Here is a 24,134-nt window from a genome sequence, read left to right as displayed (position 1 = left end):
TATAAATTGCCGGTTTGTTATGACTTTCTAGTTGTATAACTAATTTAGTGAATGAAGTGGCGAATTAAAAAATGATCTATGTAAAATTGAAGGTGAACTTATGCGACCAATTATCGACGTATTTCAAAACTATGTATTATTAAGCATTTTGTTTATTGAAGGTGGTAGTCATTTTTTAAGTGTTGATAGGATATCAAACACTACCTAGAACCGTGTCCGGGCCAATAACGTAAGAACTCAATCATCCAGATAATAATTTTCCTGAACAAGTTTTGGTTGCTACATGCATTCAGCAACACGCTGCAACATCTACCGAACTTTTTCGTTTTGAATTGTGCATCTCGAAATGTCAATCTTGCACCTGTCACTTTATCAAAGCGATGGAACCTGTTACCTTGTTGTTTGTGTTCCGTTTGCACCTGTTTGGTGGCGTTCAAACAAAGCGTTCATTCAATAACCAATTTAAAGATCTTTCGATGGAGTGTAGTGATGCAAGCAAGTGTTAGCTAGATATTAAACGTTTACTGAATGTGGCTGAGCAGTTAAATGTGCCTTATCGCTACTGTACCGGTACGTTCACCAAATAACGTTTTAGGCGAAGCGCTACCATAGCAACCAATGTCCGTGGTTTGTGATAAACAGAAAATTTTCGATGTGATACGCCACCATTGGTAGATCTATGTGTAATCTATGAATAACATGATTGAAAATATTCGAACAATGATCTTTAACTTAACACAACACAGCAAACAGTAGTGTGTAGAACTTGATAGTGAAAGACCGTGGAGAGTGTGAACAGAATGAGTAACGAGAAGGTAATTGGTTTTCGGCATTTCCGGTAATTTTCGCGTTACAATTATCATTTCGGGGTTTTCGTGTTCCATTTTCTTGCAGGTTCTTTACCGACATGAAGAACCGCACGGCCAGGGTGATGTATATTTCTTATGGCAGACTGGTGCTTCTGCACAACTGTTGGCTAGCACCGGGAGCGATGGCACGGTGGCTATATTCAACCGCCAAGGGCAACTGCAAGAACGAATTGTACTGCAAGGGTAAGTTATGCTAAAGGTGTTGCAACATTTGAACAATTACCACTATTGATCGTCGCCTGTTTTTTCCTGCCCAGACTCTGCGCCGGCTTTGCTTGGGATCGAGACGGAGACGTTCTCGCGATGATAACGGCCACTTCGCATCAGCTCATCATCTGGGATTCAAACTCTCAGAAAAAGCAAACCGTCGACATAGGACTTCGCGATTTGCCGAGTTGTATAATATGGTCGAAGAAAATAGCCATTCTTGCCGTGGGAACATCGCGTGGCAATCTGTCGATCTACAATCACATCTCCACAAAACGCATTCCAATTCTCGGTAAGCACACTAAACGCATTACCTGCGGTGCGTGGTCGACAGAGAATATCCTTGCGCTTGGTAGTGAAGACAAATATCTCACCCTGAGCAATGAGGAGGGCGACACGCTACGTTCGATCCAGCTGCGCGATTGTCCTAGTGATATGTACTTTGCCGAAATGAAGACCGACGAACGAGTGCCGGGTGAAAACACGATCAGTATGATTCTGGGCAAACGGACGCTCTTTCTTTACCATCTTCCCGAGCCAGACTCTCCAACGGAGCTCGGGTTTCAGCAACGGTACGGATCGCTACTGCAACACAAATGGTTTGCCGATGGGTATATTCTACTGGGCTTCAGCCTGGGTCATGTCGTCGCTATTTCAACGCATCCGAGGGAAGTAGGTCAGGAGCTATGGCAGGTGAAAAATCATCGTGATTCGCTCAATAGTATCGCCGTGTGTAAGGAGCTAGAGTTAATCGCATCCTGTGGAGATAACAAGTAAGAAAACGGTCAAATTTCATACTTGAATGTACATAATTACGGTTGCAACTAATGTATCATTACAGTGTAAAAGTCCATTCCATGACTAACCTGCAAGAAACTGTAAAGATCCTCAGCCTACCCGATCAAGCCGCGTTAAAGCACGTTGAGTGGAGCACCGACGGACAGTTGCTTGGTGTAACGACGTCTCAGGGTGCGATTTGTGTGTTTGTAACGAAGCTGCATTCACTATACGCCGTTGCTCCACCAAGGATAGCACTGCTATCGAGTTTGGCGGAGATTGCGATTTATCATTATGCACCGGATCGCCAAAAATCGACACCCGTGCTTATAACCCTCGAAATAGAGCCGTCGTTTTTGACAATCGGCCCATACCACATGGCATGTGGTATGAACAATCACGTTTGGTTCTATGATCTTGGTCGTTCTTTGAGTGATACACCACTGCTGCTCGGTGATCGTGAGTACATGTCGGAAATAAAACAGGTGGCTCTTAGCTCAGAGTACTGTGCTGTGCTTTGCGGTGGACAAATAATGCTGCATACGGTAAAGTTAAATCTAGTTTCTCTATTAAGGTACAGGAATGGTAAAGAGAAAACGGTTTTTTATAGATTGAATCTTCGAACGAAGTGACACAGAACCGAGAACCGAAAATATTTCCCGATGAGATACGAGGTTTGGCAGAATCGGTTATAACGTGCCTTGGATTGACAAATGATTTTTTATGCTTTGCAACAGACGTAAGATATACAATCATTGTATCACGCAATGCTGAATTAGTGAATGCATAATTAATTGGTTCCCTTTTTGTAATTCCAGCTTGGTAATATAGTTTATTTTTCATTAGAAAATTGGTCTACAGTTCTGCAGTATCGTCATCAGGCCGGTATCCGAGTTATATATCCGGATGTTGACGGTACACGCCTGATATTTATTGATGACCACAGCCAAGGTTATCTTTTTATCGCAGCAAGTGACGAGGCGTTACGTATACCAGAATTCCCCAAACATTGCATCGGTATTCTGTGGGATTTTTCGCAGTCACACATTTTTGTGGCCAATGATCGAAATACTTCTGTCACATACGCATTCGTCCGTGTATCTGTTAAGGGTAAAACTGTAGAAAAGGTCGGTACGACAAGCTTGATAAGTGAACAGACGCCTTTAATGCTGTACGATGGAGATCTCTGTCTGCATGGCAGCGGAGGAAAGCTAACATCGATCGTACTGGACACACACGCCAATAAACCTGGTCGCGATGTAAAGGAACAGCTGCGTACCACGAAGCTGATGCGCAAGTACGGTGATGCTTGGGAGCTGTGTAAGTTGATGAATGATGTCGACGAGTGGAGGAAACTAGGAATGGCTGCTATTGCCGATTTAAATGTTGCTTTCGGTAGGCATATTGCATTTTGCGAGTGAATTGAAAGTTTAAATCCCACAACCATATATTTACAGCAAGAAAAGTTTTCCGCAATATTGGTGACGTTGCAATGGTTTATGCACTAGAAGAAGTGAGTCAAATTGAGGATCTAAACACACTTGCCGGGTTTTGTGCTGTTCTGGGGAATGAAATAGAAGAAGCTAAAGCGCTATTTGCTAAAAGTGGCAATCCGTCCGAAGCGCTTGAGCTGTGCCGAGATCTGCTGCAATGGGAACAAGCGATGGCATTGGCAAGTTCACTAGCACCGGAGCAGTTACCGTTTCTAGCGCGCGAGTATGGAGCACAGTTAGAATTCACGTAAGAAAAGTATAGAACAAATATCATCCACTCGATACCACGTTTAATGTTAATGTGAACTTTTGTAGAGGAAACCACGCTGAAGCGTTGATGAACTTTGAAAGAGGTCTCAAGCACACCGAGTCCGAATCAAACCAACAGCAACAGGAGCAACATGTGAAACTCTGCAAGGCTGGCATTGCACGAACAAGCATTAAGTGCGGCGATGTACGACGGGGCCTGCAGTTAGCACTGGAACTGAACGACAAGCAGCTGTACAACGAATGTGGCGAAGCAATGCTGGCAACGGGACACTTGGCTGAGGCAGCTTCAATGCTCGAAAAGGGAGAAAGCTGGGACAAGGCGGCGGAAATTTTCATTAATTTGAAGCAATGGAAGAAAGCAGACGCCATATTGCCCAACGTCGTAAGCCTTAAATTGCATGCCGCTTACGGTAGGGCTAAAGAAGCCGATGGACAGTATGCCGATGCGATCAACAGTTACCAGCTTGCCGGAGATTTAGATGGTGTCGTACGCATATATCTACAATACCTTGACGATCCTCATTCGGCTTCGGAGATTCTTCTGGAAACGCGATCAATGGAGGGATCAAAACTGTTGTCGAAATACTTTGAACAGCATGGTGATTATGAGTCTGCAATACAGTTTCTGGTACTGTGCGGATGCATTACCGACGCATTCGCTATTGCTCAGAAACAAAACAAAATAGTGTACTACGGAGAGGTCCTAGAGCAAAGTGCTTCTGCGAAACCGGGTGATTTTCTCCAATTGGGTGCATATTTCGACAGCGAGAAGTACACCCTACTAGCCGGCAAGTACTATTTTCTGGGGAAAGAATATTCTAAAGCTCTTAAACTGCTGCTAAAGGCAGCATCCGTAGGAAATGAAGAAAACACCGCTCTGTCTCTAGCCATAGATTGCGTAGCATCGGCTGGAGATGAAAAATTGTCCAATGGACTGATAGAGTACCTATTAGGCGAGTCAGACGGTGTACCGAAAGATCCTAAGCTGCTATTCCGGCTTTATATGGCTAAGCGTCAATTCAAAGAGGCGGCAAAAGCTGCAATGATCATTGCAAACCAAGAACAGATTGCTGGCAACTATCGCAGTGCTCACGATTTACTCTTCTCCATGTACCAAGAACTGAAACGCAATCATTTAGCCATTGCGACCGATATGAAAATAACGCTCGCTCTGTTGCATCGATATACACTGGTTCGGATTCATGTGAAACGAGGAAACCATTTACTGGCAGCGAAGTTACTGCTTCAAGTAGCGAAAAATATTTCCCAATTTCCATCACGTGCGTATAAGCGTTGTATGAATTATTGCAATCAATTCTTGATTTACATATCGTCTACCTTTTCAGATGTTGTTCCTATTTTAACCTCTACCGTAATTGAATGCCACCGAACGAGTCTCCGAAAATCTGCCTTCGAATACGCGGTAATGCTGATGCGTTCCGAGCACCGGAGCCAAATTGATGGTAAATACATAAAGAAAATAGAATCAATCGTTAGAAAAGCTCCACGTGGACAGATGGATGATGAAGCAGAACAAGAATCGAGTCCGTGTCCGGTTTGTGAAACACCGCTTCCCAACATGCATATAGTTTGCGGACAGTGTAAAACGACGTTACCAATATGCATTGCTACGGTAATATACGCGAGTAGCAAGTGGTTAGTTTATATGGTTTATTACGTAGGTTCTATGTTTATAGGGACAACATATCGTTCGTGACGACGTAGCTGCATGTCCCGAGTGTGATTTCCCTGCGATGAAAGTGGAGTTTATCAAGTAATTGTTGTTTAAGTAGCTTTAATTCGTTGACTGCGTAAACCATTGACCAATTTACCTTCACATCTGTTACAGAATTTTGGAAACAACCAACAACCAATGTGCAATGTGTGGCGAGGAAATAAATGCTGAACGATTGGTCGATATCGACGACATACAACCGTACATCAATGCTGGCACTTAAGGTCATGTAATTTCTGGTATAATTAGAAAAATATTGTTTTGTAGTAAGCTTGTGTACCTTTTGTATTGTTTTCATCAGTTGACGTTGGAAAGCCTAGAATCTTTGCGTGTTCAATAAAAATGTGTAGAATACAGTCACTTCCCGAGTTTCACGAATAATGCGTGCCAGAGAAATTCGCGTAAGTCGGATTCTCTTTATAATATCGTTTATTTTCAGTATTCACTAAATGAATATTTATTTCCACGTTACGCCATATGGACATATAATATTGATATTTTTTACGTTTATTTCAATAATAAGAGTAAAATTTTATGGAAAGTAATTCCTATAACAGTAAAATATAGCGTGTTTTTGGGAAAATTTGAAGAACGACACATGAAAAATTCAATTCCACATTCAAAATTATAGGAACTGTACAAATTTTGAGATTCGCATAACTCAGGAAACGACTGTAACTGCTGCTGTAAAGCTGCTTAGTGTTAAATGATGTTCCTAAGCTACCTCTTTGGGAAAGAAAACAGCTTTTGGTTAATTTTAAATTTATTCCTAGCTTGTTACAACCGTTCCCATTACATGTGTTGAATTTAAAACACCTTCACGCAATGATTATTAAGCAGTGTTTCCACGATATCGCTCGATAGTGCTGGATTGCAGTCTTCGTTTTCGTGACAAAAATACTTTCTCTCTTTTTGGCCAAACGACCTACTAGGTCGTATGCCTGCCATTTCAGGCTTTCTAGACTTATTTTACAACGTAACCGGATAGTCAATAATTTCTACGGAGGATTGGTCCAGATGGGATTATGGTCCGGTCCGTTCATGTGAAGACTCCAAACACCAGTTTACCGACTTTCAATTTTACTATATTTTTTAAATAGTCGTAATTCATGATAGAACAAATGCTTAATTTTAAGATATTAATTAGTGATTTAATTAATTAATTTTGTAAAAAAAACCAAATGCATACACTAAGCAGTTATTTCAAGCCTATGGTTTCGTATGGCTAGGTATAGGTTGTGGAAGCAGAAATGGAGCTTACGTTACGAAATGGAAAAGCGTAGGCATCCCTCTTGCATTCTAGCTTTTTGCCAGTAATGCACACAACAAAAACTACCTTCGCTTCGAAAAGTTACAGCGCAATGGAAAAGTGTTGGGTGCGACAGATGGCGACACGTCCAAAACATGGTATAAAAACGGTAGCATATCCGTCCCGAAAAGCAGTTATGCTTTGAAAGGCGAATGTAGCTGCCCAGTTCAAAGTCTCTATAAAACCAACAAACAATAAGACCTTCGACGAGGAAATTCCCTCCGGTGTACGAACAGCGATCAGTATACTTTTGTCGCGTACTTATACTTATACGCGTACAGTATACTTTACTCGGAAAATTGTCGCGTATTGAGGAAGTTTAAAAAGTGGTCCTAGACCTAACACCTAGCAGGTAGGAAGGAATAATAAAATTAGGAACCAACCGCGGTTGGTACCCCTGAAACCTTTTTAACAGGGGGAAAAAGCATGAAAAGGGAATTGCCTAACTCAAGAAAAAAAGAGAACGAGAAACAAAAATGCATGAAGAAAACAAGAAATTTGGCATAGACTTTTATTACATGTCTTTTGCATAGCAAAATATATGATAGTGAAAATATTAAGCATGGAGATAGTAGAAAAAAGGGAATAGAACAAATCAAATACAACCAACGGCAAAATTAAACGCAAAAACCTAAAAATAGACTGTCAGATCTACTCTACTGAGGCAGTCAAACTCTGATTGTGATCCAGCCTTGCCTCCAATAGGAGGAAAGCACTGTCGTCAGAAGAAGAAGAAAAAGAAGGCAACGTAGGAGGAAAACACTGTCGACGGAAGAAGAAGAAGGGCAGCGCGGACAAAAATTTTGCCGTAAGTGCGACAGGTACAACGGGTGTTTGACAGAGATGCATATAGCAATTGTGGAGCGAAAAATTGAGCAAAAATCCACTCGCAATGCTCATGTAAAACGAGAAGGCAAAAAGAGCAGGTGCAATGTATGACAGGGATGGGGATACAATCTCAGAGAGAGCTACTCAGTTTGTGGGTTGTGCCGGTGTGAAACGCAGTTTCTTCCACTAGCACAACACGAAAGGAAATCATAAAAATAACGCAAGTGAAACTACTCGGACGTGCAAGCGGGATCGCCGGTGTGTGTGGTTTTGCTTCAGTATTTCGGCATTGCAAAGCGCGTTTACAAAAAGTAGTGCCCGGATTGCAAAGACCAAAAATTTACTATAGAAATACATGCAATGTAGTGGAAAGAACCGATGCCAAGTAAAATTAAAATATAGTTTAGAGGGCAGAGAATTAAACAGACCGACTGGAGAGATTTTGAAAATTTTGGTGCGCTTACATACGTGTGTGTTATTTAAACATTAAATTCAACACGAATGCCAGATGGACCAAAGCTGTTTGGACTATTTTCAACACACAATGACAGCAAATACTAACTTGAAATGCTATATAGCAGCCGGGAGTGCAATTGCGGTGAAATGTCTTGTTCTATTTGTTTGTTTTCTTGGAACAACGAATACGTCAGGAAAATTTTGGTTCAAAAAGCATGCGTGTAGTGCAAGGCCACCCTAGACCTCTAATTGGAAAAAAACATTAATAATGTAAAGCGAATGATTTGAGGCAATTAAAGGTTTTAGTTATTTGCACCTTTGTGTAAAATTGTGTGTTTCGTGTGTGTAAAAACCGAAAAAGGTTTTTCGAAATTCATTTCTATGTGCGCGCAAAACGTAATCCATAAAGGATAGTACAGGGCATTATTTATGTATTATTGATTTTGCACATCCATGCAGCATTCATTTAAGGTTAATTTTTACTCGCAACGAGGTATGGAATAGAAGTATAAAAACGTCTTATTCGCACAGTTTCCATATTTGCAACAAGATTATCAGTGTATGTAGTATTACAATAACAACATACACTGCAAACAAACCATTGCATGGTTGTTGGGTGACGTAAAAGTTTTTTTTTGCTTCTGCTTTCTTATCGGCGGTTCTTGATATATTGCCTCGAAGACATCGCAATAGCAAATGTTTTAACATTTCGCTGCACCATTGATATGAGTAGTTCAGCATAAATTATAAGCACAAAAAACCCTCGACAGTGATTTTTTGTTAATTGTTTCAATTGCATTTTACGTGACCGCGTGATCATTTAACACGTTGACTGCCAAGCCTTTTTGAGCGAAATTCTTCGTAAAGCCACGGAAATCGCTATAGCGCGAGTGCAACTTCCGCATATGTCTTTGTGCGAAGCTGATACGATAAGAGCTTTATTCTTAAAAACAAACAATTCAAACATACACAAATTAACATATATTCTTATTATTGTACCGATCTTATTATGCTTAATTAATTTTTTATTGTCAGGTTTCGTGCATATGACCGAAACAACAGTAACAAGGTCCGGTCAAAGGATCGTAATAACGTAAATACTCAGCCACAGATGTGTGAAAAATGCTTCACCATTTTATACCATAAATAATACTCCTAGGTAGACCGAGTACACCCTGGATAAGGTGTGGAAGGAAATGTCTTCACACGAATGTGAATTGTACAATAGATTAAGTTACCGTTAGTTGTTAGCAATACGGCACTGGCCGTTCTTGAAGAAACAAAAAAAATATATACTCCTAAGTAACTAAGTATTTACGTTATGATACTAATTTATTTATGTAAAACATAAAATTTTACAAAGGTAAGATAGTATGTGCAAAAGGAAATGCTATAACATCGTGATTTGTTTTAGAGCGCTGTCCGTATTAGCACGTTCATAGTATTAGTGTCTTTCGTTCGCGGTACGTTGACCGCTTTTGTCATCACCCAAAAATTGGGTGATGTGGCCCCCTAGGAAATGTTACTACCACCCACGAATGGGTCAACGTGTTAATAGGGAAGAAAAAAATTATGTCAAATTTTCAAATTAACTGCCATCAATTTGTTCGACTAATTGTGCTTATCTGGTTTTCGATAAGAATGTTTACGTGGATGTTTGGGGTAGCATAAATCGGTCACAACTGGCATATGCACTGTTGTGCAATATGCCGGGCAAGGTACATTTCGTAAATCGCAATTCTGACGATCACTTTCGGCGTCGTTAAGCATCTTTACGACGAGCATCACATTCTTATCTTGATTCCCATATAGGCCCCCGTCAACAAGGTGGGAAAATTGTTATCGTTCACAAAAGCGAGGCCGAAAAAGTGGGGATACCCATATTGTAGCATTCTGTACCTTTTTTCAATAGGTTTTATGTCATATTAATTACAACAATTTCACTGAACTGAACTGAAAAAATACCGTCACTTCCCGCAGTTATTTTAAACGTGGCAACATTGTTGCTATCGAAAAACAGCACGCGTATGGTGCAACAGTTAAAACCATGTAAAGGCGTTTTGAAATTGGTGCTCATTAACATAACAAAACGAAGTAATTCGTACGTAAACACCTGAAAGTGGAAGAAAACAATAAACTGTGAATAAATTGCAAACGTCGCAAAATGCTGGACACATTCCGTTCTGTGTTGATCGAAACAAAAATTGCTCGTTCTAGTTTCAGAGTTAATGGTTTGAATAACACCTTCAGAAGCCACAATCACACTGTAGAAGGCAAGTGGAAAGGTGCTGTTTGTTGGTGAAAATTGCGGACGTGAGAGTAAAGTCCTCCACCGGAAGTGATATAAAGTGCAATCTAGTACGAATAGGAGTGCTTTTTCTAAACAAGGAAATAAGCAGGCTTCCTTTGGCTACCATGGCTACTGCAACGGCTGCCACATCTTCAACTTCTAGCAACCAACAGCAGCTGCAAGCTTACGACGATGATGACGAGGTAAAATATACGCAAATTGCACCGTTAACTTTTTTTTCTTTTGATACGCACATATCTTTTATACATTATTTGAATTTAAATTCTCTTAGTGCGTTGAAAAATAATATACACACCACTTGATTTTCTCCAACTTTGGAGAAGCCCTTTCTGGAAGTAAATATGGCGATCTTCGAACTAATGTGGCAATGATTTGAGTCTCCTAGAAGTACTTGATGTTAGATATAGAAGAATATCAAAGTAGAATTTAACATATTGAGTGTCCAAGCAAGTTGCAACTTTTTTCCTATCCCCTAATATATTTACTCAAAGTATTGTCCACCATAAAATACATTATTGCCAATGTTCTGGAGTTAATTATTGAATTATGACAAATTCTCGTTTTTCGAACCTAAACACCAAATTGTGAATCCATCGACTGGGAAAAGTGTTTTCCGATTGAGCATTCTTCGTCAATCGAAACAACTTGTAGTCTAGTCGAATGGTGGCTAGTCTGGACGGATGAGGTTGAATTTTCCATTTCACATAGTATATCAAATTTCAAATAATTTTTCACCGGGGTGCCTGTCTCATCCCATAAATGCTGGCCGATGATCACTTCAATCTAATTAGCAAGGCGGTTTACCTTTCCTTAGTAATGGTTCATAATATATGACACTTTTCTGATCCCACAATATTTATAGCATATTCTTTTCTGTAAGTGGAGCTGTGGAGTTGATTTGAAAAATGCTGGATTCACTCGATTCTTTCGAGAGATTACCTACTGATCAGATTCAACCTCCAGGGGAAACGAAACATCACTTTGCCTGTGATCTTTAACTTTAAAGTCTATTTACGATAAAGTCTCTTGCCAGTTGGCTAACATAAGACAACTGCATGGAATTATCACCTTTCTCCAGAAAAGATATTAAAGATAGCAGTTCGATCAAAGCATTCACTTTGATGTGGCACGGCATGTAAATCGAAAATATCTACAAATGCAATTGCTTTATGGCTTATTGCTGCTTTTTCAAGCAATGTTTGAGAAAACACGCTTCCTATCAACAAAGACTTGTTAAAAATCCGCACCACCAGTTACATATCAGACAAACATTCAAAACCCTATGCGTTCGGTTTTGAATGTTTGTCTGACCGTAGGACCAAGAGTGATAAAAATGCACAACAAAAAATCCGATTCTGCCGATACCCCGGTGCAAGTAGGATCTTTGGAACCTATTCCAAAATTATCAAAAAAGAAGAAGCTTGTATCTTTCACACAAGAAACATGGAAGAAAAGACAACAAACATCAACCGAATGGCACTAAACTAAAACCCTAAACTACCGAGAACAGTGAATGTTAGGAATTTCTTGGAAAAAATGGAACAATACATCCACATGCGATACATGAACTACATGAGGTTTGACCATACAAAAAAGTGCAAAATAATGCAACGTATTTTCCACGATAAATGTACGAACAAACCAAACACAAAACATCATAACTCGAAAACCACATGTAAACACTAAAAAAATGAAACAAACAATGACGAGCATAAGAAACAAGCGTTGCATAAGTAATTCTAACAGAGTCAGAATATACCCGAAAGAGGCAAGAACCAAAAAAAAAAACAACAAAACCAGGATCCACACACAGACAGCTATGTAGTCGTATATTTAGGCATAAATTCTAGTGAAAGCATTTAACATCATGCACGTTAACATCCAAGTCAAGTCTAAGTAGAAACAAAGAACAATCGAAACACATTACACAGGGAAAAGACATATACGCTACAAGGAACATGGTTGAAGGCAGATAAAAACATAACAATACCAAGCTACAACATGATGCTACACTGATGAAAATACATCAGAAAAATTTATAGCTTGGAAAGAAGTGCAATGGAAAAAGCACTGGAACAGCAGAAAAATATTAAAAACTTTAAACACTGGCAGTTCTACATCATGCGAATACTGGAAAATGCTCAAAAAGAACTAGAAATATAAGAAAATACCGACGCAACAAACATGACAATTCAAAATAAATGAAAAAATAACAGAACAATGGTACAAAGATTCATTAAAATTAGAAAAAAAAACTTAGAGTTTAAAAAAAACAATTCTCACTACAAACAAGGCACAAGGACATCAACATAGGGCTCGATCTATTAAACCATTAGTTAATGTAGAGTACAATAAAACGGACACTGTGATAACAATGATACAAGATACCTAAAATACAACATCAAAAACAGAACAACAATATAAGCACTTGGGGCAAAATGGCAAGAGAAAACAGGAACAATACAATTAGAAAATCAACATCGATTCCCATTTCTGTCCATATTGTACTGGAGACGTCACCTGTTCTCCTTTTCAGAACCAATGGAATAACATTTAACTATACTTCTCGCATAGAAATGCAATCATTTTCGTATGTTTCCTTATACTATTTAAAATGATATCTGTATAGTTTAGTGACCATAATGTAAACGAACACTAGTTGTACAATTCTAATGTAGTTGATCAGATGGTTGTACACATTCCAATCTTGCGGGTGTAGTACATGGCTAATGAAAGATAGCAGCCAATTGTGCATTCTATTTTCGTTTGGTATAGCTGAGTGATACATGATGGCGTGAACATGGTCGCGATATATGGCTATGTGGAAATGGGATTATAAAAGTATGTTCGGATTCATATCCATCGTCCGTATAAGGTGTCATTGCCGGTCACGTTCGCTGTGGCTTCGGGCACGTAGTAACAGTCAGCACGGTTTATGCCTTGTTCGCTGTTTAAGGCTGCTTCCAATTTCCAACGAAACAGCTCTTTTTCCCCTTACCATTGCGTCTAACAGCCCTACAATGAATTGTATTCAGAACGGCACTGCTAGCTAGCCACATTTTTGGGCAATTCTTCGTTTGAACTTCACAGCTCACGTGACATGTTGAGGTAAATGATTTTGCGCGAGTTTCGGAAACCTTAACAGTTCCTCGCCGTGGTCATTGATGAACGGCCCGTTGTTCGGTAATCGATTGAATGTAGTAGATCTATACTGGTGGTTTTCAGACGAAATGAGTTATTACTCAGGAAAAAACAAGGTTATTTAACCATTAATATGAATTTTAATATGAACTTTAAGTGAGTTAAAAGGGAGTGTTTGGTGAGCTCAATTTGCTAAGTACTTTTATGATAGCTTATATTATATTGTTATAATAGTTATTTTTTCATGATAAAAAAGGATACAGCAAGATCCAGGTTTCCTTTACATATTTTCAGTGATTGTGTTGTTAATGCATTACAACATTTAAACACAAAAAAATGTTTACAGATTGCCGTGTGTACATTGCATTTGTAACTTGTAACGAGCAGTGCACTGATCTACGTGTAGGACAAAAGCAACTTTCTACGCCACCCGGAACTCACTTTTTTTTTACCGATTGCCCTTTTGTTTGTTTACCTTTAATGGTTGAAATGGCCAAGTGATCGAGTGACAGGTGAAATGGTAGGTTTTACATCTCCCTGCCTTGTTTCCCACCCCCTCAGGAAGGGAAGTTCATTTGAATGATTGAAGAGAAAACATAATCGAAACCGTGCGGTTAGTGGTTCAGATTGTTGTTTGCTTTAAAAAAATAGGCATAACCACATGTACTATAATATGACATGATTTCAATACAATTTAAACATTCTGATTTTTAACATTCATTACACATTGTTAACCAGGAATGAAGTGGGATATACTTTACTTATTCTAGTGTCATAATATCATAAAAATATTATAATTTAGATATAAATCATATAAATTAATTAAGAACAAAGTTCACACGAAGATGTTGGAAAAAGTTTTGGGATTTTCAATAGAAAAAAATATCTCAGCTGCATTTATTTATTTATTTACATATATTCATAATATATGGCGCGGTATAGTGGTGTCGGTACAGCGGCGCCGGTCTTCACACGACAGGACCGAGGAAAAATCCCATCTGGAGCAAACCCCCGTAGCAAGGACTTGACTATCCGTGGTCTACGTGGTTAAAATAAGTCGATACGGTCTGGCCGTTCTATCCAAAGGAAAAAAAATCATAATACACATGTACATATTTTAGAAGAGAGGAAAAAAACCAATTATAAACAAAGTGTGCGACATGGGCATGACTAACAGGTTCAAGCAAAGATTCAACTTTACAATTTGGAGAAAACTACTTTGACGACGTTTATTTCCACCGCTATAATATGCAAACATTATAAAACAAGCTGGGACATAAGGTACACGAACTGGGTTACCATATTTGCTATTTACTCTATTGCATGTTGCATGGGCGCTACAATATCAGTCATGTTTTCGAGTCTACAATTTTCTTACTCTCTAATACTAATCAATACTTTTTACTTAATTCAGTGTTAAATACTTAATTTCTTCTTTAAATGTGTACCACAAGCATAAGCATAAGCATATACTTGTAAATGTGTACAGTGATACTTTTCCAAGTAAAACAAAGTGTCAAAAGTGATTTCGTCACGTTAAGCATGTCGATTTCGACCTTGACGACAATCTTCGCAAAGGTGTGACCAGATCGGTATAAACTAGATGAGTTATTTTAATCGGACGGAAGCAGCCGTAGAACCAATTAGTCAGATTATATCGCTATCTGAACAACCATCCGCTTAGTACGAGCTTCTGATACTAAACTGGTGAAAAGTTATATGAAATAACAAAATAAGGAATTCTTCATAACTTTTATATTCTACAGATACTACAATTAATAACGATCTTAACGGTTATTTTTGTTGTTTATTAGTTTATAGAGTTTCGGAAAATGGAGTCGAATTAGATTTTGTCAAATCAATTTATTTTTTTTTGTTAGAACGGCTTAACGTATCGACTTGTAGCCGGATAGTCAGTCCTTGCTACGAGGGGATTGGTCCGGATGGGATTTTGGTCCGGTTCGTTCGTGTGAAATCTGGCGTCGCTACTGTCACGCTCCGGACGACCTCTTTAAAAAAATAAAAAGATTCTAAATTGTTTTATTTTGTAGTAAAATGATGATCAACAACAGTAAAAATCGAATTTAGTACAACATTCGCATATGATATTAATAAATTATATTACTAAGTAGTAATGTTTTTGTTGATGCCATGTTTTGATTATTTGACATGTTTCCACGATCACGCTTCCTTTAGCAATTATGCGTAGCACGAGTTTGCTAAATAAGGCACAATGTTATAGAAAATGAAATGTGTGCGACCATGTGGAAAATAAGCAACTTTCTCTCCTCCTCGTTAAAGGATTTTCGTGCAAAGTGTTGCTGGATGCAAAACTGCTTGCATCATTTCAGTGTGCCACAATCCCCCCCCCCCCCCCCCCCCCCCCCAACGCCCATGTAGTTGACCTTCACTTTCAATTAATGTCTTAATGTTGTTTATCAGTGGTTGGTACCAACTTTATATTTATCTCCTTTTTCAACGCGAGGATAACGTGCTTGGCCGTTGTTGCATAATATACATCTTTTATTTAAAGCACTAAATTTAACACTATTTAATACTAAATCTAAAATGTTAAAATGGAATGTTAAATAACCAAAATAAAATGTTACTAATAAGTCTTATGTGCCGCTATGAAAGTATTGAAAAGAAATGGTTCCTGTTTATTTAAAGTCATACTTTGTGAGCAGATTTTTTTTCTGTCCATGAATAGCTCATAAGAAATTCAAACACATTATCCAATAGGAAAATGCACTCTTGTTGAGCAATTGTTATTAAACTGAAAACAGCAATTTACCTGCAATTGTTGCATAAATGTAGATGCATATATTGTGTCCATGATAACACGGGTAAGTTGTTTTTTGTGTGTTTTGTCTGTGTGAGGCGCGAAAGTGCAACAGGCCGAGACTTGCAAAGCGGTGACCTTCGACCGGTCTAGGTAATTTAAATCCCACCGGCTTGGGGAAGCTGCTGCACTTGAACTTGCTTAGCGCCTAGCCCTGTGTAACTTGTAACTTGTAACGAGCAGTGCACTGATCTACGTGTAGGACAAAAGCAACTTTCTACGCCACCCGGAACTCACTTTTTTTTTACCGATTGCCCTTTTGTTTGTTTACCTTTAATGGTTGAAATGGCCAAGTGATCGAGTGACAGGTGAAATGGTAGGTTTTACATCTCCCTGCCTTGTTTCCCACCCCCTCAGGAAGGGAAGTTCATTTGAATGATTGAAGAGAAAACATAATCGAAACCGTGCGGTTAGTGGTTCAGATTGTTGTTTGCTTTAAAAAAATAGGCATAACCACATGTACTATAATATGACATGATTTCAATACAATTTAAACATTCTGATTTTTAACATTCATTACACATTGTTAACCAGGAATGAAGTGGGATATACTTTACTTATTCTAGTGTCATAATATCATAAAAATATTATAATTTAGATATAAATCATATAAATTAATTAAGAACAAAGTTCACACGAAGATGTTGGAAAAAGTTTTGGGATTTTCAATAGAAAAAAATATCTCAGCTGCATTTATTTATTTATTTACATATATTCATAATATATGGCGCGGTATAGTGGTGTCGGTACAGCGGCGCCGGTCTTCACACGACAGGACCGAGGAAAAATCCCATCTGGAGCAAACCCCCGTAGCAAGGACTTGACTATCCGTGGTCTACGTGGTTAAAATAAGTCGATACGGTCTGGCCGTTCTATCCAAAGGAAAAAAAATCATAATACACATGTACATATTTTAGAAGAGAGGAAAAAAACCAATTATAAACAAAGTGTGCGACATGGGCATGACTAACAGGTTCAAGCAAAGATTCAACTTTACAATTTGGAGAAAACTACATTGACGACGTTTATTTCCACCGCTATAATATGCAAACATTATAAAACAAGCTGGGACATAAGGTACACGAACTGGGTTACCATATTTGCTATTTACTCTATTGCATGTTGCATGGGCGCTACAATATCAGTCATGTTTTCGAGTCTACAATTTTCTTACTCTCTAATACTAATCAATACTTTTTACTTAATTCAGTGTTAAATACTTAATTTCTTCTTTAAATGTGTACCACAAGCATAAGCATAAGCATATACTTGTAAATGTGTACAGTGATACTTTTCCAAGTAAAACAAAGTGTCAAAAGTGATTTCGTCACGTTAAGCATGTCGATTTCGACCTTGACGACAATCTTCGCAAAGGTGTGACCAGATCGGTATAAACTAGATGAGTTATTTTAATCGGACGGAAGCAGCCGTAGAACCAATTAGTCAGATTATATCGCTATCTGAACAACCATCCGCTTAGTACGAGCTTCTGATACTAAACTGGTGAAAAGTTATATGAAATAACAAAATAAGGAATTCTTCATAACTTTTATATTCTACAGATACTACAATTAATAACGATCTTAACGGTTATTTTTGTTGTTTATTAGTTTATAGAGTTTCGGAAAATGGAGTCGAATTAGATTTTGTCAAATCAATTTATTTTTTTTTTGTTAGAACGGCTTAACGTATCGACTTGTAGCCGGATAGTCAGTCCTTGCTACGAGGGGATTGGTCCGGATGGGATTTTGGTCCGGTTCGTTCGTGTGAAATCTGGCGTCGCTACTGTCACGCTCCGGACGACCTCTTTAAAAAAATAAAAAGATTCTAAATTGTTTTATTTTGTAGTAAAATGATGATCAACAACAGTAAAAATCGAATTTAGTACAACATTCGCATATGATATTAATAAATTATATTACTAAGTAGTAATGTTTTTGTTGATGCCATGTTTTGATTATTTGACATGTTTCCACGATCACGCTTCCTTTAGCAATTATGCGTAGCACGAGTTTGCTAAATAAGGCACAATGTTATAGAAAATGAAATGTGTGCGACCATGTGGAAAATAAGCAACTTTCTCTCCTCCTCGTTAAAGGATTTTCGTGCAAAGTGTTGCTGGATGCAAAACTGCTTGCATCATTTCAGTGTGCCACAATCCCCCCCCCCCCCCCCCCCCCCAACGCCCATGTAGTTGACCTTCACTTTCAATTAATGTCTTAATGTTGTTTATCAGTGGTTGGTACCAACTTTATATTTATCTCCTTTTTCAACGCGAGGATAACGTGCTTGGCCGTTGTTGCATAATATACATCTTTTATTTAAAGCACTAAATTTAACACTATTTAATACTAAATCTAAAATGTTAAAATGGAATGTTAAATAACCAAAATAAAATGTTACTAATAAGTCTTATGTGCCGCTATGAAAGTATTGAAAAGAAATGGTTCCTGTTTATTTAAAGTCATACTTTGTGAGCAGATTTTTTTTCTGTCCATGAATAGCTCATAAGAAATTCAAACACATTATCCAATAGGAAAATGCACTCTTGTTGAGCAATTGTTATTAAACTGAAAACAGCAATTTACCTGCAATTGTTGCATAAATGTAGATGCATATATTGTGTCCATGATAACACGGGTAAGTTGTTTTTTGTGTGTTTTGTCTGTGTGAGGCGCGAAAGTGCAACAGGCCGAGACTTGCAAAGCGGTGACCTTCGACCGGTCTAGGTAATTTAAATCCCACCGGCTTGGGGAAGCTGCTGCACTTGAACTTGCTTAGCGCCTAGCCCTGTGATCTGAGCCATAATTAAGGCAATGTGATTGCTGACTGGTGTGCCTGTACGGTTCAATAGGTGGCGTGTGTTGGAAGAGTAGTTTAGCGTAGCATTAGCTGAATCTGTTGACAAGTCGATCGTACCGGTCATTTGATTGCCTATTGTGAGACGGAAACGTGTTGAAACCGCCATGAGAAGCTCGCGAAAATGATAGCACAGTTTGAAGGGGCTACGCTTAAAATTATAGTACCGTCTTACACACCTCGTTATTATGACTATCGATCCTAACCGGTCTCTAATGTTCCTAGAAAACTTGGAATTGCGTGTATAGAATAAAAGAATGACTAATTTCAAATAAAGTTTGTTACACTTTCGTTGAATTTCCAATGCTTAAATTCTTGATATATTTATGGACGAATTTGACCCGAGAGTATTAAATTTGGATTTTTATGGACGAGTCACTAATCCTACATCTATCCTTCTCTCTATTGTTCTTTACAGTTCCAGGATGCTTGCGACGCTGAAACTGCCTCGTAAGTAAAGCTGACATTATAACTGTTTTGCATTAACCTACGAGCGAAAAACCTCTCCTAGTATACTTACGAATCGAACAGGAGCAATCAGTGCACGATCAGTTAGTAAAACTCAAAACATGTTGCGTTCGTCATGCTGCACTGTATGTATGTGGTAACTAATTACTTATATGCACTCAAACCAGTTGATCAACGACACAATCGACCTTTTCAATTGATAACCACAATCTGCCGTGATGTCGTGATGTAAGAAAGAAGGGAAAAACAAGTCGCTTGACCATAAGGAAGCAATTTGTGATATTATTTATTATTGACTTGCTTTTTGTTTAACTTCTGGTTGGTTTAGATAAAGATTTTGTTTTTTTTTTTTTCAAATACCCCTTCAAAGGACATGTTCTTCTATGATTAGAAGTGTATTGCATCGGAGGGAAATAAGTGTGAAATTTTCATTCGTTGCACTGAAACACCTATGAAAAATATTCGAAAGAGTTATATTTTTCGGTCATGTTTCCATTTCTGCATTGAATGCATTATATTGTACGTGAATATTTTAGTGAGCCGGAATGTCTCTACTAACCATATTTTCTTCTCTTACACAGTGCATCATGTGCTTTGGATTTAGAAACAGCACTTGTCGAGGCAAAAATTGCGGTCGATCTCTTCTTCAACAATAAGTTTAACGAAGCTGAAGCCCTTATGAAGCCTTTGTGAGTATAGTGACATTGTTTTGTACATATTTTGTGCAATAAAACAAAAAATGACATGAAACTTATGTAATTCCGTTTTGTGGGTTCCCTATTATCCTATTGCAGGGCAACATCAAGCATGTACCATTCCGTGGGACACAGCGTTTTCACCTACCTGGAAGCGATGCTTACGTTCGAGCAGCAGCACATAGCAGCCGCCTCAGAAGCGCTCAAACAGTGTTTGAACGTTTGCAATCGTTATCGGAAAAAAAACACCCTTACGGAAACAATAGGGAAAACGTTCAAGAAGGTTAATTATGATCAGTACACCGATTTGGAAGCACATGCCGAACTGTGCTCAGCCGAGGCGCTGTTGCTGAAGGCAATGCTAACCTTTATAGAGGATGAAACGTTAACCAGTCTGATAAAGGGGGGAATGAAGATTCGTAATTGCTTCGCCATGTATAAGTAAGTATTTTATACACGTGTTGATGTTAAATAAAAAAGAAACAAATTTTAACATGTACTGCATTTCTTCATTTAGGGAATGCAATAACATACTCACCCATCGACAGTGGGAATCGGAAAGCTCAAAGCTACACTTCGAAAGCGGCGTTCGCATGGGTTTGGGCACGTTTAATCTTATGATATCTTTGCTACCGGCTCGAATCATAAAGCTGTTGGAATTCATCGGCTTTTCTGGCAACAAGGTGCGTAATAGACACTAAATGAAAAAGTACTATGACATGTCCGGCAAAACATTCATTACCTTTCCCTTCTATTGTAGCAATCGGGCATGCAAGACTTGATCACCGGATCACAAAGCGAAGGCATTCGGCAGGTGCTGTGTGTGATGACTTTACTAGGGTATAATCTGATCGTGTGCTATGTACTTAGTCACAAGGAAGGTGATTTGCGCTTTTGTGATGAGCTGCTAGTCAAACAACTGAAACAGTACCCGGACGGTGTTTGGTTCCTGTTCTTCAAAGGTCGTCTGGAGTTTATGAAGGGTAACCTGGACGAAGCACTCAAATGGTACAAAAAATCGTGGAAATCACAAAACGTTTGGCCCCAATTCCATCATCTATGCTTTTGGGAGTTACTGTGGGTAAATTGGTAAGTTACGATCAAAGGTAAATGTGTGAACCCGTTATGGGTAATGAATGGTGTATAATTGCAGCTTGCGGCTGGATTGGCGAGAATCGTTACTATTCGCAACGTACCTTGTCGAGAACAGCAAGTGGTCGCGTACGATTTACACATATCAGAAGGCGTCAATCATGTGCATGCTGAAAACGGAGGATCTGCATTCCAGTGAGGTCCGCACAATTGCTACGCTGATGAAAGAGGTGCCTAAGTACAAGCAACGGATAGCAGGCAAATCATTGCCCATGGAGAAATTTGCCTGCAAGAAGACGGAACGATTCTTCGCCCAGCAGTCGTTCCTGTACGTGCCAGCGTTGGAGCTCATGTACGTGTGGAATCTGTTCAAGATATTGGGCAAACATTTCCATCTTGCTGACGGCGTCTTTCGGATAGTGGAGGAGAATCTCAAACACTATGGCGAGCGTGTAAACTCCAAATCAAACCCAACGTTCGGTGTGTACGCGGCGGACAACAAAGCTTTACTCTTGCTGCTAAAAGGTGCCTGTTTGCGGCAGATGAACAGCCCTCTGCAAGCTACACGGTACGACCTACGTTCCGGTGACGGTTGCCTCATTATTGATGGCCACTATGATGATCATGCGAGATATTTCATTGCAGGTGCCTTGAGGATGTTATTGCCATGTACAAAGATATCAAGGAGGATCACTACCTAGTACCTTACGCAATTGTGGAACTGGCACTGATTTACATCGATCAAGGAAACAAAGATCAAGCCGTATTAGCTCTAGAGGATGCTAAGTACGGATCCAATGTATTGGTGTTTAACGAACGTTGACAACAAACCTAATATTCATTCTATTTGCAGGAAAAATTACAGTGGTTATTCGCTAGAGTCCCGGTTGCATTTCCGGATACATACGGCACTGATAGAACTGAAAGGTAAAAGTTACGAAAACATTCCTGCTGGCGGTGAATGAAGGGAGAGAATATCAACCTTTCGCCATGACTATTCAACGATTATTTGATAAAAGAAATATATACAGGCAGTCCCCGAAATAGCGGACCGCTATGACCCGGGAAAAATCCGCGTATCACGAATTTTTACTTTGGTCGAATCTGGTAGTAAAACCGTTTATACTTTAAAGTTGCATAGTTGACTTCCTTCGCTGCACTTGTTTTCATCAACAATTCAGACGACTTTTTTAAAGAATGCATCAACATAATTGAAATCAAATGTTGTATACCACAAAGGAAGGAATTTTCAACGTTCACCGTTTTGCTTAAATGCTAGAAATTAACTCAGTTGCTAAATTTCGAAAAACCACTTCTGTCTGAATTCCCGTATGATAGGATCCGCATACTTTGGGGACTGCCTGAATAAGTAAACTAACAACGACCATTCTGAGTAAGACCAAACCAAACGTTACACTAAAGAAACCATCGTATATGCATCCAGCAAGGATACAGTATAAGTGGAGAGTACCATCGAATATGAATTATTACGTTATTACTACGTTATTCGGAATTATTTGCTAGTCATGATTTTACAGAGTGATCATTTGATACAACATTTATGATACGAGCACTTGACTGCAGAAAAGTTAGGATTAGCTTATGTTTCAGGTTTTGTGACACAAGATCGATATTACTAGTGAGGCAAACAGCAACAGCTCCACACAAACAAATCAAATCCATAAATGCGTATATCCAAACAAAATACGAGTAAGCGTGGATTTTTTCGTGTGCAAAATCATAGATCAATCGTTTAAATCTTCACTAATGAGGGATAAACATTAGGCAATGTGGCATATTTTAAACAAGAGGTTTACTATTTTCGGGGTTATTTTAGAACAGAGTACTAAACATCATGGAATGTATGGAGGCGAATTATGGAATATGTTGTTGGTATTAAAAAATAAACTGATAATTACTACGATCGTGGTAAAAAATATGATCAAAACGTATGAACGTTGTGTTGTTGAAATGATTTTAGTGCAGGCAGTTCCCGAAATACGCTATTTTAGCGAACCGCCACAACCCGGGAAAAAATTGCGTATCTCGAATTTCCGCGTAAGTCGAATCCTGGTACAATTTCATATATGCTTCAAAGTCCCAGAGTCGATTTCCTTCTCTGCACTTAATTTATGCAGCGAATCAGGTGGTTTTTGAAAGATTATATTAAAATAAGTCAAAAACAATTGTTTTATATGGCACAGAATAGTACTTTCGATCAATTTTTCACCTTTTTGCTTAGATTTTGTGCTGTAAACTAGCGCAGCAGTCAAATTTCTCAAAACCGTCAAAAAAACCGTGTATCTCCGAATCCGCGTATAAGAAGAACCGCGTAACTTGGTGACTGCCTGTAATTCAGAATTATGGATAATTTTTATAGCATATCCTAGACGTAGCTCAAACGCATGCGCACCGAATCGGAAAGTTGAAACGTTTGTAGAAGAAACGAGTGAAAATAATTATAAAATTTAATTTAATTTTGCTCGGATTCCAAAAAATAAGGCGAGTCAATTGCCGTGAGTAGTCATTTTAAATTATGCTTGTTAATGCGCTAAATGTATGTTATTTGATTTATAATCTGACGTCAATGGAACAACAAATCTAAAAGAAATCTGTTAAATAGTTCAAATTATACAATTAACAAATTACACATAGATACAAATAAGACATAAATATAGAAATAAATATAAACCTAAATTCAATATTTTGAAGAAATTCTTTGATTAATTTACCGTCAGAGACCGCTAGTGAGGAACGTCGAGAACACGCGATTTGACACTGC

At 38.6% G+C, this 24,134-nt stretch overlaps 2 protein-coding genes across 2 annotated transcripts; both read left to right on the top strand.

The window, feature by feature from the left end:
• The first annotated feature begins 800 nt into the window (after nt 1-800).
• On the top strand, nt 801-5,760 carry LOC128310633 (WD repeat-containing protein 19). The gene is made up of 11 exons (XM_053047323.1): nt 801-815; nt 895-1,052; nt 1,127-1,849; nt 1,918-2,398; nt 2,464-2,592; nt 2,672-3,248; nt 3,311-3,593; nt 3,662-4,896; nt 4,963-5,249; nt 5,314-5,390; nt 5,466-5,760. The coding sequence occupies exons 1-11, from the start codon at nt 801-803 to the stop codon at nt 5,572-5,574; spliced, it is 4,074 nt and encodes a 1,357-aa protein (XP_052903283.1). The 3' UTR covers nt 5,575-5,760.
• Nucleotides 5,761-9,340: 3,580 nt separating this feature from the next.
• On the top strand, nt 9,341-23,298 carry LOC128309600 (tetratricopeptide repeat protein 39B-like). Its single transcript, XM_053046034.1, has 9 exons — nt 9,341-10,437; nt 19,516-19,547; nt 20,147-20,254; nt 20,360-20,701; nt 20,778-20,943; nt 21,021-21,349; nt 21,414-21,920; nt 21,998-22,138; nt 22,206-23,298. Exons 1-9 carry the CDS (start codon nt 10,360-10,362, stop codon nt 22,315-22,317), a joined length of 1,815 nt encoding a protein of 604 aa, XP_052901994.1. The 5' UTR covers nt 9,341-10,359; the 3' UTR covers nt 22,318-23,298.
• Nucleotides 23,299-24,134: the final 836 nt, after the last annotated feature.

The sequence above is a fragment of the Anopheles moucheti genome, chromosome 2, assembly GCF_943734755.1.
Source record: "Anopheles moucheti chromosome 2, idAnoMoucSN_F20_07, whole genome shotgun sequence".
Lineage (NCBI taxonomy): Eukaryota > Metazoa > Arthropoda > Insecta > Diptera > Culicidae > Anopheles > Anopheles moucheti.
This window is presented reverse-complemented; position numbering and strand designations above follow the sequence as displayed.